Source organism: Scyliorhinus canicula, chromosome 3, assembly GCF_902713615.1.
Source record: "Scyliorhinus canicula chromosome 3, sScyCan1.1, whole genome shotgun sequence".
In the NCBI taxonomy this organism is placed as follows: domain Eukaryota; kingdom Metazoa; phylum Chordata; class Chondrichthyes; order Carcharhiniformes; family Scyliorhinidae; genus Scyliorhinus; species Scyliorhinus canicula.
This window is the reverse complement of record NC_052148.1, coordinates 148,869,053-148,887,751: the sequence shown is the minus strand read 5'-3', so window position 1 is coordinate 148,887,751 and position 18,699 is coordinate 148,869,053. Positions and strand designations below refer to the sequence as shown.

The 18,699-nt window shown below is 47.7% G+C and overlaps 1 protein-coding gene across 3 annotated transcripts in view; it reads right to left on the bottom strand.

The window, feature by feature from the left end:
- Positions 1-18,699, bottom strand: part of anapc4 (anaphase promoting complex subunit 4) — a 115,808-nt gene that overhangs the window by 65,994 nt on the left and 31,115 nt on the right. For all 3 annotated transcript variants that reach the window (XM_038791465.1, XM_038791463.1, XM_038791462.1), the window contains exons 9-14: positions 15,845-15,955; positions 15,455-15,538; positions 14,525-14,611; positions 9,877-9,941; positions 1,278-1,320; positions 997-1,073 (exon numbers count right to left, since the gene is read on the bottom strand). In XM_038791465.1, the coding sequence (XP_038647393.1) occupies positions 997-1,073; positions 1,278-1,320; positions 9,877-9,941; positions 14,525-14,611; positions 15,455-15,538; positions 15,845-15,955 (467 nt within the window). The remainder of the gene's footprint in view (positions 1-996; positions 1,074-1,277; positions 1,321-9,876; positions 9,942-14,524; positions 14,612-15,454; positions 15,539-15,844; positions 15,956-18,699) is intronic.

The following is an 18,699-nucleotide window of genomic DNA, read 5'->3' as shown; positions in this document are numbered from 1 at the left end:
TACCAACGTGTGCCACAACCACTGGCTGTTCACCCTCCCCCTCTAGAATGTCCTGTAACTGCACCAAGACATCCTTGATCCTAGCACCATGGAGACAGCATACCATCCCGAAGTCTCATTTGCGGCTACAGAAACGTCTATCTATTCCCCTCACAATTGAATCCCCTATAATTATTGTATTCCTACACTTTTACTCCACTCCTGTACAGCGATTTTGGTTGTTGCTGTTTTCCCCTGAGAAGCCATTCCCAAAGTACCCAAAGCGGTACATCTGTTTTGCGGGGAAATGATCACAGGAGATTCCTGCACTTTCTGCCTAGCCCTCTTCCTCTGCCTGGTGGTCACCCATTCCCTTTCTGCCTGCGGAGTCTGAGCCTCCGGTTTGGCCACCTCTATGTACTATCCACAATACTCTCTGCCTCACGATGCTCAACAACATCCTCAGCCGTGTCTCCAGCTCCGAAACCCGGATTTCCAGGAACTGTAGTTGGAGACACTTCCTGCATACACGCTGCCCCGGACACGAGGTGCACACAATGGCTTGGAACTCTCCTGTCATAACTTACCCCTTTAAATTAAACCTTTGGAGGATGTTTAATATCAGACAGTATCAATTACTCTGGAGCCCTTCTTTCCTGGTCCTCGTTACAACTTATTAGAGCCGTTACAAAATATAAACCACAAAAGATCTTACAAACTATTACTTACCGATCAGCTCTCCCCCTTGTAGCCTCTACTGCTGCAGCAGGGTAAGAACATTCTCTGAAGAATGAAAAGGTTAGAAAGCAAAAGGCAAAGGAGCACCTCTTTCCCCTTTTGCACCAAATTCCTCATGCCCACTCACTGGTTGTGTCACACTCAGGATGTGTTCTCTCTGCTCATGCGCAAAGCTCACTTACCTTGTACAAAGGCTTTGAAATGTAATTTAGCCGAATAAAAAATCCCGAAGTATATAAACATCCCCACCCTGTCAATTCAATAAGAATGATACTCTACCTTTGTAAGTGACTGATAACCAGTTTCTGAATACTAGAATAAGACGACTCTATGGACTGGCCAAGCTTCTTTAAACCCTGTTGGTTTCAAAGAAAGCAAAATATATGTTTATGCAAAAATATAACTAATTGTACTGCTCACAAATTACGGAGAAGAGAAACCATACCACATACATTTACATTGGCATATACAAAATCAATAACGGAGTCTATATTCAAAATCACTAATAGTGTACAAAGAAAAATTCTTAATTCTATATTTGTATATTTCAATACACTCACCTTAACTGTTAGCTGGTTCATTAACAAAGACTGTAACTCTGGACTACAAAACAAAATAGGAAGCATAAGTCACAGCCAGGAAATATAACATTGTTGACATCGTGTCCATTTTTACCCAATAGATTATAACACATACAGTCTGTTTGAGGGAACGCTACAAATTAATCAATTTTGCACCCTCGGCATAAGCATCATTATGGTTTACACTCACAGAGATCGGGTTTTCACTGTTCATTATCACAGAATTACAAATGCTTGTATAGAGAACATAAGAATTTTGCTAGAAATGTCTCCCATCCCTGATTGGTTTTCAAAATTAGGTAATGACATAGACATAGAGTTTACAGTGCAGAAGGAGGCCATTCGGCCCATCAAGTCTGCACCGGCTCTTTGAAAGAGCACCCTACACAAGCCCACACCTCCACTCTATCCCCATAACCCAGTAACCCCACCCAACATTAAGGGCAATTTTGAACACTAAGGACAATTTAGCATAGCCAATCCACCTAACCTGCACATCTTTGGACTGTGGGAGGAAACCCACGCACACACGGGGAGAACGTGCCGACTCCGCATAGTGAACCAAGCCGGGAATCAAACCTGGGATCCTGGAGCTGTGAAGCAATTGTGCTAACCACCATGCTACCGTGTTGCCCAATGGTTGCACCTCTCATTTAAAATCATTGTTCCCTACTATCTCCCCAAAGTATAATCAAAAATATTTCACTGAGACCTCCATCTCAACCCATCATGCTCTCTCTCGTTCACAGATGTCTCATCTTCCTCATGTATCTCCCTCCACGTAAACTCACCTACAAACATTCATGGCCACTTCCTTGATCTCGTTAGACCCATCATATCAATTACAGATAAGGCCATCTCAGATCACTTGTTTGTTTCACTCTATACCCACATCCCCTACCATGACCCAATCCTTTATACCCACCCCTCAAAAAAATCTATTCCCCAATTCACTCACAAATATACATTCAAAATCCCAACTGTCTAGTTTTTCATCCTCCATTCGCCACATTTCTGCAACTACTGATTTGCAAAATCTCACTTTCCCTTCCAGTTTTGATGGTCCAGTCCTCAATCAGGCCATTCCTCTTTCTAACCCTGAATCTTCCCCTCAGTACAGACCTTGGGCACAATTCTCCCAAATGAAGACAAGGGGCGCGATTCTTCGCTGTCACACCGGTTGGGAGAATAGCAGGCTGCGCCAGATTTTCACGCGACGCCAGTCTGACGCGCTCCCGCTATTCTCCCAACCAGCCAAATTTCTGTTATCGGGTTTCGTGAGCAAAAACCCGGAGAATCGCCCGTGCAGCCAAAATGGCGATTCTCCAGCACCCCCGCTATTCTCCGGCCCAAAGTCCCGACGTCGTGACACCAGGTCACGCCGTCATCGTCCACACCTGCTTTTAAAAGTCGTCAGCCAGTCGTGCTGGGGGGAGAGGGAGAAGTGGGGGTGGGGGGGAGAGTGGGAAGGGAGAGAGGGAGAAGTGGGGGGGGGGAAGAGAGGGAGAAGTGGAAGGGGGGAAAAAGAGGGAAGGGGGAAAGAGGGAGGGGGGAGAAGTGGGGGGGGAAAGAGGGAGGGGGGTAGAAGGGAGAAGTGGGGGGGAAAGAGGGAGGGGGAGAAGTGGGAGGGGGGAGGAGAGGGAGAAGTGGGGGGAGGATAGTGAGAAGTGGGGGGGGAGGGAGAAGTGGGAGGTGGGGGGGGAGAGGGAGAATTGGGGGGGGGGGGGGGGGGAGTGAGTCGTCCACCCCCGGATGTAACATGTCAGCCGCCCTGCCATGGCAGGACGGTCACGAGGACACGGCCGTTGGTTGCCCTGTGGCATACGGCCACAGGACACTGACGCACCGGTGAGGAGGACGGAGTTAACTGCCCGTTGGATGCAGAAAGTGACCAGGGGTTAGGCTGGCCGCGTGTCAGCATCGCGACCAGGCCACCGGGACACACAGTTATCCCGTGGCAGGTGGCTGCCGAGGTGTCGAATAACCTCTGTCTAACATGTCGTTTCTCTGCCCCCCACCACCCTTCTGTAGGTGAGCAAAATGTATTCAAACCGAACAACTATGTTCAGCGCAGTGGTTGGGGCCGCTGCACTGCAGTTGGACATCCACCAGCGTCCACAGCGGCATCCCACAGTGGATGCAAAGCCAGCTGCAGCAGCTGAGGGAATGGCCGCGGAGTGGCCCGTCGTCGAGCAGCATGGGGGGGAGGAGGAGGTGAAGGAGACATTGAGGCGACGACCGAGGCCTAGGGTGTACCGTGCCCGGATCTCATTCCAGACAATGCCGGACATCACCTGCAGGAGGAGACTCCGGTTGAGCAGAGAGACGGTGAGACATAGCTGTCACCTCGTGGCGCACCTCGCCCACGTGGAACGGAGGAGGACACGTGATCCCGGTTGCCGTCAAGGTGACGGTGGCACTTAACTTTTATGCAACCGGCTCCTTCCAGTCTCCGAGCGGGGACCTCTCCGGGATCGCGCAGGCATCGGTACACAGGTGCATCCGGGATGTGACCGACGCCCTGTATGCCATCGCCGACCGCTACATCACCTTTCCCGAGGACCGAGCAAGTCAAGAATCACGAGCTCGTGGATTTGCCAACGTGGCAAACGCTAGGTTCCCTGGCAGTGTGCATGATGCGTACATTCATGCGCAGTCGTTCATCCCTGCTCTGTTTGAGGGATGGCCCACCCGGCTGAGAGGCTGGTTGCGGGCGACAGGGGCTATCCACTGAGGTCTTGGCTGATGACGCCCATACGGAGGCCTCAGACCAACGCGGAGACCCTTTACAATGAGACCTATGCAGCAACCAGGGTTGTGGTGGAGCGCTGCTTTGGTCTCCTGAAAATGCGATTCAGGTGCCTGGACCGCTCCGGAGGGGCCCTGCAGTACCAGCCTGAGAGGGTCGCTCGCATTGTCTGTGCGCTGCACAACATCGCGATGCAGAGGGGAGATGCCCTGGTGGAAGAGGCGGAGAGACAAGCCACTGGTGCCAACACGGAGGAGGAGGAGGAGGAGGAGGTTGGTGGTGTGTCGGGCGCATCACGCAGACACGACCCGGGTGCTGGTAATGTCCAGGAGATGGCACCGGCGAGGACAGCGGGCACGCAGCACGTTGGTGGCAGCAAGATTCACGTGCCGCGTGCGATGGCACCGCTGAACACGAACACTACCACCTGCATCGCCAGCCGCGTAGACGGTCAGCACACACACCTCTCCCCCCCCCCCCCCCCCCCCCCCCCCCCCTCTGTGTACACTGCTCCACTTCAACATCACCCTTACCACTGCAGCCAGACGGTATGGCACAATATTGATGGCTGTGTCAGCGGGTGTGATCAGTGCCATGTTGAATGATGACAGCTCGCTCTGCGATGAGCTGTGAGCTCAGAATCGTTAGACAAAGTCTGACTCATGGCAATAGCTGAACCATCCATCTCGGTGGTCGCTGAGTACGTCAGGGACACTCCATCACGTGCCCGCGTGGGGTAGCTGTGGGAGGGGGTGGGGGAAGGGACTGCACACCCGGCACCGAAGTTTCACCGCTCGTCAACCCCAGCGACACTAGGTCACCATCACGATCCCTGTGGCAACGGAAAAATCACACTGTCTTACAAGTTAGGTGCAACAGTGAGTTTAATGGTTAACATTATGTACAGATGCCCTAGCCCCTACAAATAATCTGTGCCCTTCACCCGTGCCGACTTACGGGCCCTACCACTACGTCTAAGTGAATCCCCAGATGATGCAGCAGGAGTGGAGGCGGACTGCTGAGAATCACCCCCTGCGACATGTCTCCCCGTCGGCACTCGTTTCCTGGGGCGACCCAGCCTTGATGGGCCAGGCTGCTCGGCGGGCGTGCTGGATGACGTGGTGCCACCCTGCTCTGCCCGCTGCCCACCCGATGCACCAGGGATGGGACGGGGGAGGCCGAGTGTTCAGAGACGTCCTGTGATGGAGTTAATGGGACGGACCGCAGAACCTCCTCCTCCCTCGGTGAGCCCGGTGGCCCCCGGGCCTCACTGTGGGACGCAATTGCGAGCGGGGAGGTGCCCCGTCGCCCCACCGACACCTGGCGCTGCCAGTCCTGGAGGCCTGCAACCATATCGACCAGGGTCAGAAGGTTCGCTGAGACGGAGTCCAGGGAGTGTGACATTCCCGCCAGGGACTGTGCGACCTCAACCTGTGAGTGCGCGACGACATCCAGCACGTGCGTCAGGCGATTGATGCTCCCCGCGACTGACTGCTGGGACTGTGCCATGGCCTGCTGAGACTGGGCCAGTGCCCGTAGTGCGCCGGCAATGTCGTTTTGGCTCTGGTGCATTGCTGCCTGTGAGAGGGCAACCCTCTCCAGGGCCATGGATGACGCGTGCACATTAAGCCCAACGCCTTGCAGAACCTGACCCATGGTCAAAACCGTTTCACCCATTGCCTCGACCGCGGACGCCACCTGTGCGGTGTCGGCCTGGGTGGCTGCCATGAGCGGCACACTCCCTGCTCCTGGACGCTGTTTGACTCCTCTAACTGCGTCTGCAGCTGCTGGAAGACAGCCCTCATACCGTCATTGTGTCCCTGGGTTTCAAAATGCATCGGCTGTGCGGGTGGGTCGAGTAAATCCAGGAACCCGGGAAACGTCTGGGAGCCAGCTGGATGCTGGGCCTGGCCTGCCCTCCGACTGTCCAGCCCCTCGGCTGCTCCGACCTCCACCTGCTGTACTAGTTCAGCTGTGTGGTGCACACCAGACCGTGACCCAGGAGCCTCATCACTTAATTGTGAGTGTCTCTGGGATAGTGGATGGTGTGGGAGATAGCAGCGCCGCGAGCTCTAGGTCCTCGTCCGTCATAATATCAACAGTGTCGTCGTCCCAGTCATATCCGGCCGCAGGGCGCACGCGGCCCATGTCTGGTTCTCCCTCATGTGAGCCTGCTGACTGTGTCGGTGTCATGTGTGCGACCTGCTCGACAGTCCCGGGTTGGGAGGATGGCACTCCTTGCTGACCTCCTGCCACCCTCTGGCGTGCGGCCCTGGGTGCGGTGGTGGTGGCGGATGTTCGGCTGTCTGTCGCAGCAGACAGCCCTGGATGTTCGGCAGAACGCCTTAGGGAACAGAATAAGACGGGGTTATGTAGACACGCTCGGCCGGGCATTGGATGGTCCAGTGGGCAGAGTGTGAGGGGAGAGAGGATGGATGGTCCAGTGGGCATAGTGTGAGGGGAGAGAGGATGGATGGTCCAGTGGGCAGAGTGTGAGGAGAGAGAGGATGGGGGGGGGGGGTCCAGTGGGCAGAGTGTGAGGAGAGAGAGGATGGGGGGGGGTCCAGTGGGCAGAGTGTGAGGGGAGAGAGGATGGATGGTCCAGTGGGCAGAATGTGAGGGGAGAGAGGATGGATGGTCCCGTGGGCAGAGTGTGAGGGGAGAGATGATGGATGGTCCCGTGGGCAGAGTGTGAGGGCAGAGAGGATGGATGGTCCAGTGGGCAGAGTGTGAGGGGAGAGAGGATGGATGGTCCAGTGGGCAGAGTGTGAGGGGAGAGAGGATGGATGGTCCAGTGGGCTGAGTGTGAGGGGAGAGAGGATGGATGGTCCAGTGGGCAGAGTGTGAGGGCACAGAGGAGGGGCTGCTGGGGGGGGGTTGTCTCACTTGGTTCTGCACCGCCAACCTCGCATTCCGCGACCACCCAGGTGGCAGAACCCCCAGCAAGGTCCGGTGCCCTCTGCTCAAACACGGTCAGGGGATGCAGAATGGGTGAACTCCCTCCGGTCCTGTTGCGTTCCCGATTGTTGTGAGCAGTCTTGTCCTGTTTGGGGGGGTGGGGGGGGCATAGATAGATCAAGACAATTTGGCACGTATCATCAGGGCGTTCAGATATTGGCACAGGTTGGGGGGAAAGTTGCAGCTAAACCATGGCATCTCTCCAGGGGGTCGCAGCGCTCGTGTGGGTCTGTGACAACTTGGTTAACCACCCTCCACTCACTCTCGCCCCCCCTCCCCCTCGTGCGCGGGGGGGAGGTGGGTGATGAGGGACATGGGGGGGGGGGGGGTGGATTGTTGTGACCCGGGGGCACCCTCTTGACACTTACCCTGGCAGCCCTGGTGAGGTCGTGGAGCTTCTTCCGGCACTGCTCCCCAGACCGAGGGGTCTGCCCCACAGCACTCACTGCCGTACCCACCTCACGCCAGGTCCGTCGCACAACAGTGGCAGGGTGGCGATGCCCTCTCCTAGGGCAGATGATGCCCCTCCGTTGCTCCACCTCATCGAGGAGGGTCTCGAGGTCAGTCTCACCGAACCTCGGGGCGGCCCTCGGTAGCTCCGTCATCTTCTCCCCCTCACTTGTTTTCGTCGCTTGCGCCTTTTTACGACGCGGAGCAGCGTCATTCTGCCGTCGCTGGCTTCTGGCGTCATCCCCCACGTGGTTCCCGCGGCCCTGCTCCTAGCCCATTTCCGGGGCCTGAATCGCTCGTGAACGGGGCCGTTTCGGGCCGTCGTGAAACTCGGCCGAGTTCACAACGGCCTTCCCGATGCCGCGCGGGAGCAGAGCATCGCACCCAAAATGCCGACGCCGGAGTGAAAACCGGAGTGTTTCACTCCGGCGTCGGAGGCCGCTCCTCGCCCCCATTCGTCAATTTCACGCGTCGGGCCTTGGCGCCCACGTCAAAGCGGCCGGTGACGCCTAAATGACATCACCCGCGCATGCGCAGGTTGGCCAGCGCCAACCCGCGCATGCGCGGTTGCCGTCCTCCCTGTGGGCGCCCCGCACGAATGGAGCATTGATCTTGTGGGGTGCCGGAGGGAAAAGAGTGCGTCTTTTAGAGATGACACCCCGACGATCGGTGGGCCAGACCCCTTTTGAGTACCCCCCTGGTGCTCCATTCTCCCTCCGCCCTCCACAGGCCCACACGCAGGGGTCGCACGCTGTTCACGGCGGCAGCGACCAGGTGTGGTTGGCACCGGCGTGAACCGGTCGGATTAGGCAGGCCGCTCGGCCCATCCGGGCCGGAGAATTGCCGCTCGACCGGCAGAAACGGCGAGCGGCGATTCTCTGAGCGGCCTGTCGTAAAACGCGACACGCCGTTTTGGGGGGTGGAGAATCGCGTGCGGGTGCCAGGACGGCGTGGCATGAATCGCCTGGCACTCCCGCGATTCTCCCACCCGGCGTGGGGGTCGGAGAATCGCGCCCCTCATCTCCATGTTCTTAAGTCTGGGAGACACATCTTTAAAGGATATGGTAACTGATTCAACCATCCACTGCCAGACCCGTCCACCTAAAACACTGCCCAGTTCAGCTTGCATCCACTATATTTGCTCCCATTCCAGTATTAGCTTGGAATGCCCCAGCTTCATTTTTTGACTGCAAACAGTCCTCTTGAACGCCTCTCAGCTGTCTTCTCCAGCTTCACCTCCAACAAAAAGTGCAAGGAACTCACGGGCATCATTGTTACTAAGATGGAGACTATCTTGATCAAAATCATCAGCCATACCCCACTCTTCCACCAGGCTAAACTTTGTTTAATGCTCTGACCCCGAACTGGCATCTTTCTAGTTTCTATCCGATCACCCCTCATGTCCGCTTCAAGCTTATCTTATCCATGAGACCCATTTCCTGTTTGATCAACACTAATTCCCGCTAAACTGCTGATCACCCATGCTGGGCCCATGTTAGCTGGTATTGTTCGGTTCTCCCTCTTCTGGTGTTTGGGCCCTCCTTTAAATCTGCCATCATTACCCGTCCACGAAAAACCAACCTTTGACCCTCCTGACCTTAAAAACTACCACCCCATCTCCAGCCAGTCTTTCCTCTCCAAGATCCTTGAGCACGTCGTCATATCCAAAATCTGTGCTCAACGTTCCCTCGAACACCATGTTTGAATACTTCCAATCAAGTTTCTACTCCTCCGCAGTATCAAAATAGCTCGCATCAAAATCACAAATGGCAGCCTATGCAACTGTGATCGAGGTAAATGATCGCTCCTCATCCTTCTTGGCCGTATGCAGCCTTGCATATGGCTGACCACACTGTCCTGCTCCAAAACCTCTCCACGGTCACCAGTTTGGTGGGATTCATCTGTTTCCATTCTTATCTATAGAATCATAGCCAAAATATTACTTACAATGGTTTCTCTTCCTGCTTTAGCACCGCTACCTCTGGTCTCCCCAAAAGATCTATTATTGGTCTTTTCCCTATTCTTCATCTACATGCTGCCCAGTGACACAATCATCCACAGGGACAGTGTTGTAACATATATGTTGACAACACCCAGCTCTATCTCACTACCACCACTCTCAATGCCTGCATTGTTGTTAAATTTACCAACATCCAGTACTGGATGCGGAATTTCCCCCAATTAAATATTGGGAAGACTGACGTAATTACTTTCAGTATCCCCCCCAAATTCCTTTCCCTAGCTACCTACTGCATACCACTCCCTGACAAAGCACAAGACTAAAACACTTTTGTTTGAATCTGCTTTAATTTCCTACTTACTATTAGTGTGTCTGAGGCCAAATTATAATTAACATTCAAATGCTGTTATACGCAGATATTATTAATATGTTCCTGAGACAAACTGTTTCAACAAACCTACCTAGCTTTACCCCACATTAGTAGTTCCATGAATTCCTCCTGGACTGAAGATTTTGTACTTTTCTCCTAAAAACATAAATATAATACTTGAAGATTCTGTGACATGTAATCTCTCACCATAGCCTCTAACAGCAGCATACCTTATTGCAGAACAATGGAAATGACTTAGAAAAATTAAATAATCTCCAAATTGTACATCAAAATCATTAACAATGAGAGGGGAAAAGAGAACTGAAAACTCCAGTCAATTTTATGAAGATATCTTGATCAAAAGCATCTGCCAAACCCCTTTCTTCCACTAGTCCACCAGGCTAAATTTTGTTTAATGCCCCGACCCTGAACTTGCACCTTTCTCTTGTTTCTATCCGATCACCCCTCATGCCCGTCAATTTTCTTTTTAAAATTTAGAGTACCCAATTCATTTTTTCCAATTAAGGGGCAATTTAACGTGGTCAATCCACCTAACCCGAACATCTATGGGTTGTGGGTGCGAAACCCACGTGAACACGGGGAGAACGTGCAAACTCCACATGGACAGTGACCCAGAGCCGGGATCGAAACTGGGACCTCAGCGCTGTGAGGCTACAGGGCTAACCCACTGCGCCACCGTGCTGCCCTATGCTCGTCAATTTTAAAAGAATGCATGCATTTAATTTAGAAAAAGCTTTATATGAGAACAATTATTGTACCAGCTATTATATTATTCCAAAATACATGGAAAATGTTTGTCATTTGCCAAAACTAAGGGCTGTGTTGACAAAGAGGAAATGGCAGGCTAAAAAGTTCAATATGGAAGCATGAAATGGGATCTATGAACAAGAAATGAAAAGGTACAGCACTAAATGAAAGTTTAGCATGTGGTGAAATGAATACAAAGATGATCAAGGAAGATGCAATGAGGATTTCCAAGTTTGATCTTCAGGAGGCTTTTCCCAGAGAACAGCAGCACACAATTTTTGTCAATAGATGGTGACCAGGCTCAGTGTTGTACACAGCACCTTTAGAAGCTGGGAACAGTTACTGGAATAAATAAGGAATCTTGCACCTTTTATCGGGTAGATGACCCAAACCAAAGTAAACCTGTTCCCATTTACCTATGTCAAGCCCTCACGCAACCTTTTACAGTTCTTTTATTACAACTGATGTTTACTGGGATCTGCCCTCAAGATTAAATGGAGAATGGTTTCATCTTAACATAACATCTCAAGACATTAATAAGTAACCGAGCTGTACAATGTGCAGCCTTTTGCTGACACATAGCATGCTGGTTATAATTGTAATCCTTCACCTTTCAGGGTTAGAAAACTATTCTTCTGCTTGTGCAATAGCTACAGAGTACATAGCTTGGGTTAAAGAAAGGGGTTCCTGGTGAAGTGCAGGCTGAAAAGAAACACGATTTGCAAAGTTACACACAAAATCTGCTCCGGCAGCACCCACAATTGGGTCACTGCAGTTCTATGCCGTTTCCCTTAAGCACAGGGAGATCTCCTCTGAGCATTTCTCCACTTCTCCTCAATCTCCTCGAGAATTGCCCAGCCATGTACCTCGAGCATCTAGTGTAGCACAAGCAGGAAAAACAATGCAGTTTGTTCCTGTGCACTTTTGGATATTTGCCCTCCTAATTCCCACCCCAATCTATTCTAATTTTTAGCGATAGTCTTGAGGACCATAGTAGGTGAACCTAACTTTGCCATACTGTGCAGTTATTCATTTGCCAGTTTATAACATTTGAAGCATTTGGGTTATATTTTGGGAAGCTCGATGGAGGACCCTGTCAAAGGCTGGCTGTCCAGAGAAATTAATTAACATCCTCTGACTCCTCCACTTCAAGATGTCGGGAACAGGCCCCATCAATGGAAACAAGTGAACCTTGATAAGGGTCTCCCAGGCCAAAACCAACTCTGCTGGATTGCCCGCATACTTAGGATGCCAGAGTCCCAACTGTCAAAGCAAATCTTCTTCGCCCAGCGCTAGCAAGGCTCCCAAACATGAGGAAGACAAAGGAAGCGCTTCAAAGACACCGTAGAGGCTTACCTCAAGAAATGAAACATGAAACCAAAGCCTGGGACACCCTTCTCAGAAGAGACCTACTTAGATTGAAGGGACACAATTCTTTGAGACATCCAACCACAAAAGGAGATCCTGAGAAAGGAATACCAGTGATGTTGAGTCCAAGGACCAATCCCACCTCCTGGAAACACCTGCCAAGTGTGCTTTCAGAGATGCGGCTCTAGGAACGGGCTCATCGGTCACACAAGGACTCTCAGAATCCATGACCAATGGGCAATCATACTCATTAGCAAGTGATCTCCAAAGAAGAGATCTTACAGCATACTGCTTGATGATGGAATTCTCCAAAGTTTTACTGCCAAATGAAATAAATCATTACTCTTTATTTTACCAATCTGAAATTAAATACAAGGAATTCCTATATCCAAGGTAAATAGCCTGCTACTGCAGAAAGATAGTCTGTAATCAGTCCTCAATCAAGAGCACCATTAACATTTCACAAGACACTTAACAGAAGTGCACTCAGAAATTAAAACTGAGCCTAGAGACATTAGGAGGGGGAAAACAAAACTTAATGAGAAAGGCAGGTTTTAAGCAGGGTCTTAACGGACAAGATGAGGTAATGAGTGGAAGTTTAGGAAGAGAATTTCAGGGCTTAGGACATAAATGAATGAAGGGACAGCACCAGTGGTGCAGGGAAAGGAGTAGGAGTTGTGTGAAATACCAGAGTTTGAAAAGCTGTCGAGTTGGAAGTTACAGAGATAGTGAAAACAGAGATCATGTGGAATCTGAATACCAAACTAAGAATTTTAAGATGTGGGCTTCAGACAAACAGAAGCCAATATAGATCAGTGAGCACAGGGGAAGCAGGTCTCGGGGGAGGGGCTTAGGATACAGACAGTAGAGGGTTGAATAGGCTATGGTTCATGCAGAATGGAGACCAGGAAAGCATTGTAATAGTGGATCTCGAGGTAACAAAAACATGGAAGAAGGTTTCAGCAACAGATACCTAGACAGGTTATTATGGATGTGGGTATAGGCGCTCTTTGTGATGGGTATACTGGAACAAGGATGTTGAGGTTTCAAACAGGCTAGTTCGACCCGAGATGGCCAATATATTCAGTAGCAAGGGACTGGAGTTTACAAAGGAATTAGTAGTGAAGATCGTGTGCTAATTTCATCTCAGCTTAAAACTGAGATTTATTGATGAACAAATTCCACCCAAAGGGCTTGATAAACAGTAGGTCTTGATTGTGAAAGAGATTCAGCTGCTTTTGACTCATGTTTGGACAATTCAAGATCATGTTCTAGGTAATTGCCCTAGCATGATAGGAGAACAACTGAAACCTGACTGCTGAATCACTGATCATTGTGGTAAACAGGTCTCCACAGAGATCCAGCAGACTCATTATGTTTTATCTACTTTGGCTCTAGCTTCATGATTTCGCAATTCACCCCAGACTCCTTGTACAGTGTCCAAAGTCTATGAAAGCCATGAAGTAGGTGCATTCCAAGATTCCAAAAAAAGACTCCACTCTGAATACAGGGACTTTTGGACCTACTGTATTGGAACTTTGATCAATTGGAAAATTGAATGTCTCCGGAAATTACGTTGATGAGACAGGCTTCCAGTAAATCAGTATCGTTCTCCAGATCTAAGAAGTCTTTCCAAGATTTTGTGTTTCAAGATTTTTTTTTTTTTAATTTAGAGTACCCAATTCATTTTTCCAATTAAGGGGCAATTTAGCGTGGCCAATCCACCTCTCTGCACATTTTTGGGTTGTGGGGGCGAAACCCACGCAGACACGGGGAGAATGTGCAAACTCCACACAGACAGTGACCCAGAGCCGGGATCGAACCTGGGACCTCAGCGCCGTGAGGCCGCAGTGCTAACCCACTGTGCCACCGTGCTGCCTTTCAAGATTTATTTTTACCAGAGGAAACAAAATATTTAGTTCAAATGTTCTATACAAGTACAGACCATGCATACCAGGTATAGTTGACAAATCGATGCACCACATTTTAATGTCAGGTAGAGCATACATTCGACAAGACGAGTTGCCATAGTAAGTGGTAGCTACAACTTAGTATTTGAATACCTTGCAGCTACTGGACAACAATTTTGCAATGAAAAGCCCATCCATTAAGTTTCACAATTGATGTCAACTGAATTATTTGATTAAATTATTTTTCTTGGAAGTACTCTAATAAATAGCACATCAAAATTGCTGTCTTATCTTGTGTCGATGCAACAGAAATATGAAGTGTCATCGAAAAGTAGAAGGTATCCCATGACAGAAGATTTCTGCCTACGTTGAATACCTGAACTGATACAAAAAATCCACGGTGAGCCCTCGATGTCTTTTAATCAATCAGCCAGGGAATCAAGGGTTATGGGGCATAAGGTGGGAAAGTGGAGTTGAGGATTATCACATCACAGTCATGGCGGAGCAAACTCAATTGACTGAATGGCCTATTTCTGCTCTAATGTCTTCTGGTGTTAACTAAAGCATTTAAAATCTGAAAGCTCTTGAAGAACACAATTTATACTGTAGGTACTAGTGAACATTTTGGAAACAAAATTTAATACATTGGCACAGCTGAAATAGAATTACTAGCATTATTTACACCAGTCCTACCTGTACAAACTTTGTCAGTCTTAAGTCCATTTGCATTAAAATGTCCTCCCATGCTTCACACATGCAGGCCAAAGACAGCTTTTGGTACTGTTAAATTTTTAAAAAAGTACAAGGAAGTTAATGATAAAAAAATACAGCAAAGACAACCAAGATTAACTTTCTGTTAAAGGTTTATCAATTAATAAAATATCCAATCCAGTGATTTATAAACTCTCTGCCATGATATTGCTGCCCAGGGGTCAGTGTTCCACCAAGACAAATACTTTGGATCAAGTTTAAACTGTCCTCCTCCATTGTATACAGCTCTTAACCTGTACATCACCGGAAGACTTGCTATGCTGTTTATTTTTTCAGGATTTAAATTGTGACACAAATAGCAGTATGTCCTAATAATTCAGTAATGATGCTATTCAAGACATTAAGAATATGTCATTACCTCTCATATCTAATGCAAGTTCTTTATGCATTTACCACAACATTTTATACAAAGAGGCTGTTTAACAGGGGAAGCTACCATTACAGAACTCAATCCTACTGCAACCAGCCGTTCATGCACTCAGCTTTTCAGAAAGATTCAACTGTTATTGATCTGCATCAACTGTCCTGGATGATGGTTCCTCCCCTCCTCCTTGGGCTAGAAGCATGGAGGCCTACTACAGTGAATTTGTAATTGACTAGGAACTAAATTTAGAACTTCTTGGTCTGTAATGGAATTGTGCTTAGTTAAGTCACAAGTGTGATAGGACTTGTTGGTCCAGTGAACCACTCAGAAAGCAAAGCTAAACTAAATTATTGTATATCTATGTGGCAGAATGTTGGCAATTTAAAAAAACTTCAGTTATGGCTTTAGACATAACAAAAATTTATGGATGAACAGACGAGTTCAATATTTGGATTCCAACCAGTTCACATTTGCCACTCTGAGTTTACCTGGAGCAGTGTTGAAATATGAGTGAACTTTCGGGCCATGCGAGTTACCTCAGGCAAACAATCCGACAGCAAAGTGGTATCCAACTGTGTAAACAAATGATGAGATCATAGAATATGAGTCAATATTCTGTTCAAAATTACAATTTTTTTTTGAAGTAACCTTTTGAATCACAATGCTTCTAATTGATGCTCAACTGAATAATTATACCGGCAGCTCACTGAATTTGATATCCTAATCAACTGCAATAGTTCTCTGTTGCAAATGCAGAGAATTTTCACATGGTTACAAGGACATGTTATTAAGATACATTTGTTTTATTAATTATTCACACCTAAATCAAATAGAATAGGTATTACATATGTTTCTGAGCGAAGTTCAGGAAATCCTACCTGAAAGTAACTGATAATTGGTTCTGGTTCCTTGGAAAGTTGAACTTCTGTGATCACAGACAACGCTTTCAGGTCACTGGACAAGCAAAGATCCAGACAGCGGCCTGCAATCTTCGGAAGGAAATAATTTTTAGTGCAACACTGGTATAGGTTTCACTGTTCATCTTTTAAATAAAATACCTAAACTGTTTTGTCACAAAATGTGGCAAAACAAAATAACTTTTAGCAACAGGCAAAGGCCATTTTTGACTAATCCAAATCCCACATTCTATATCCTTATCAAAGCCCTCAGTCTTCTTCTTTTTGCCAAAAACTATTGTTGCCATTTGAACATCATTGCATTATTCAATTCTGATACCCAGAGTGCCCTTAGTATATCCTGGTACTGTTGGATAATATTGCAACATTCAAAAGGAATAGGATCCATAGCAGTTGAAATATAACAACTGGTAACATAAGTAAGGGTGATTTTGGCCAGAGAGATGGCGATGCTTTGGGTGGATTGGACACTTAGGAGAACTTAGCATCCAAGAACCAAGTAGCCTGTAGGTGAATTCCTGGTTTTGGTTAGTTGTCTTTGTCCTCCCACTGCTCTGTGTTGCTTATGCCACACTACATCTAGTTACAGCTAGATACTTTTGCCAAACTGCGTCTTGGAAGAAGTATGTCAAGTGTTGCTTTAAGATGGGTTACATGTATTAAGCCTTGCATTTACATATACTTCACTGCACTGGTACTCTGCCAATGGTCATAGCTATTTGATAATTGTCTGAAGTCATGCTTTCAGGGGATACTTTTGCCCACCTAAGAGAGTCAATCCTATTTTAGTCAGTCTGTCTGGAGACACTGGATTGCCTCAAGAAAAAAAAAAGCTCATTCCTATTGCCTGAGTATTGACCTGAACTAAAATTCTACCTTGACAACCATAGTGTCTGTCCTAGCAGTTTACCAATATGCCAGAATTGCGATGACAACTTAAAATACCACATGGGTGATGCCAATATCGCAGGTCAACTTTGGAGAATTCTGTTATTTGGGAAAAATGAAGAGCACTTTCATGCAGATGCTAGTTATTCAGACACTGGAAGCGTGATGGATTTGTAAACAATGCATCAGTCACCTGCTTGACTGGCATGCTGCTGAATGACTTCTTAGAAAGAGCCTAAGATTGAAAATTGAGGACTAGTGGTGGAGCTTGTTAATACATGGGTCAGATTACAACATTCAGCATATCTTGATCAAAGCTTTGCCTATGAACAGTAGCCTCTGAAGGCATGTACTTCTGTTGATAAATGTAGGTCAGTGGCTGGTTTGGTAAGTACATCACTAGTGCCATCTCATCTGCTTGGCTTCCTGTCTTGGGATTACCTCTTCCCCAAACTCTACCATCTCCTTTTGAAATATTTAGAAGAGATTTTCTCATGAGAAATCCCACATATTTACAATTTAAATGGCAACAAAAGTAAATATAATGTCAAGATACTTAAAAGAAATTTCAAGAAAATGAAATGGGGCGTAAAGTAAAACAATGGAACAAAATGCCAATGATTTAATAGTGCAAGCTCAAGATTTTAAATTCACAAATTATAGTTTGTTCTTAAATCCTAATTTCTTTCAGAAGAGATCACGGTTCCAGCATGGAAGATTGAATGTACATTGATTATTAAATTACATTAAATTGAAACTGCTGATTAATTTTGGCAGCAGTTCCATGTGACGAGTAGTTTGTGTGAAAATACAGTTTGCACCAATGCTTGATTCAGCAGGCGCACTTTATCCAGAGCTTCTGCGCTACTGATCCACTAAACTATTCACAGCTTTGTGAGTGACAAATGGTAACTGCGATCATTAAGAACTTACCTGTGTTATATTGCAAAACTCCTTGATCTCCCACTCCCCATTGGTGCTATGCTTTCAATTCTTTAAGCTCTGTACTCCAATGTTTGGTCTATAAGCTCCTTCACTTCTCTAATGCCCTTCCCTCCTTAAAACTCACCTCTTTGACTATGCTTTTGGTCATCCTTTCTAATATCTCTTCCTTTTGCGCGGCATCAATTTCAGTCTGACAATACCTCTGTGAAATGCTTAAGGATTTTAAAAAATTCTATACTATATAAATACAAACTATTGATGACCTGTCCAAACAACTGAACCTTTCTTTCAACACCCATGATTTGTATAACCACAATTCGGACAACTCTCCATGTTTCATTATATTGATATTTTGCTCATGACAGCCTCAAGGAGCAATCTAACCAATCTTCTCACCTTGCTAAATAATGGTAATGGTGGTGTCGTAGAAAACAATAAGTAGTGGAGCCTGCTACCCTTTTAGCAAATTATGACTAACATGTGTGCCTATAAAAGACTGGCTGCACATCAATTGATAAATTCCTTCCTGTTCTATGGGGTGTGGAGGTTACACAGATGCATAAGCGCCATCAGTAATACCATGTTTTGAGAAAACCTGTTATACAAAACAAGAGCTCTGTTGCCCTGTTTCTGATTCCCACTGGGGAAGTAGAAAATGAGTTAACCATCCCAAACAAAGCATCCATTGCCTGTTTTATGCAGTGAACTTTTATTTGGCAACATCGGTAAATATCCCCTGCTGTTGTTTGGATGGAGTTAGTTGTGCAAAATTCAAGGTGGTGATCATCTGGACAGGCACTGGCAAGAGCTGTTGGAATCTGGTTCGAAGAAACTTTGGCTCTGATTATGCTGCCCTTTTTCCCCAGGCAGCGAGAGGTGTAAATGGAGTCAATGGATGGGAGGCAAGTTCGTGTGACGGACTGGGCGGTGTTCACGACTCTCTGAAGTTTCTTGCGATCCTGGGCCGCGCAGTTGCCATACCA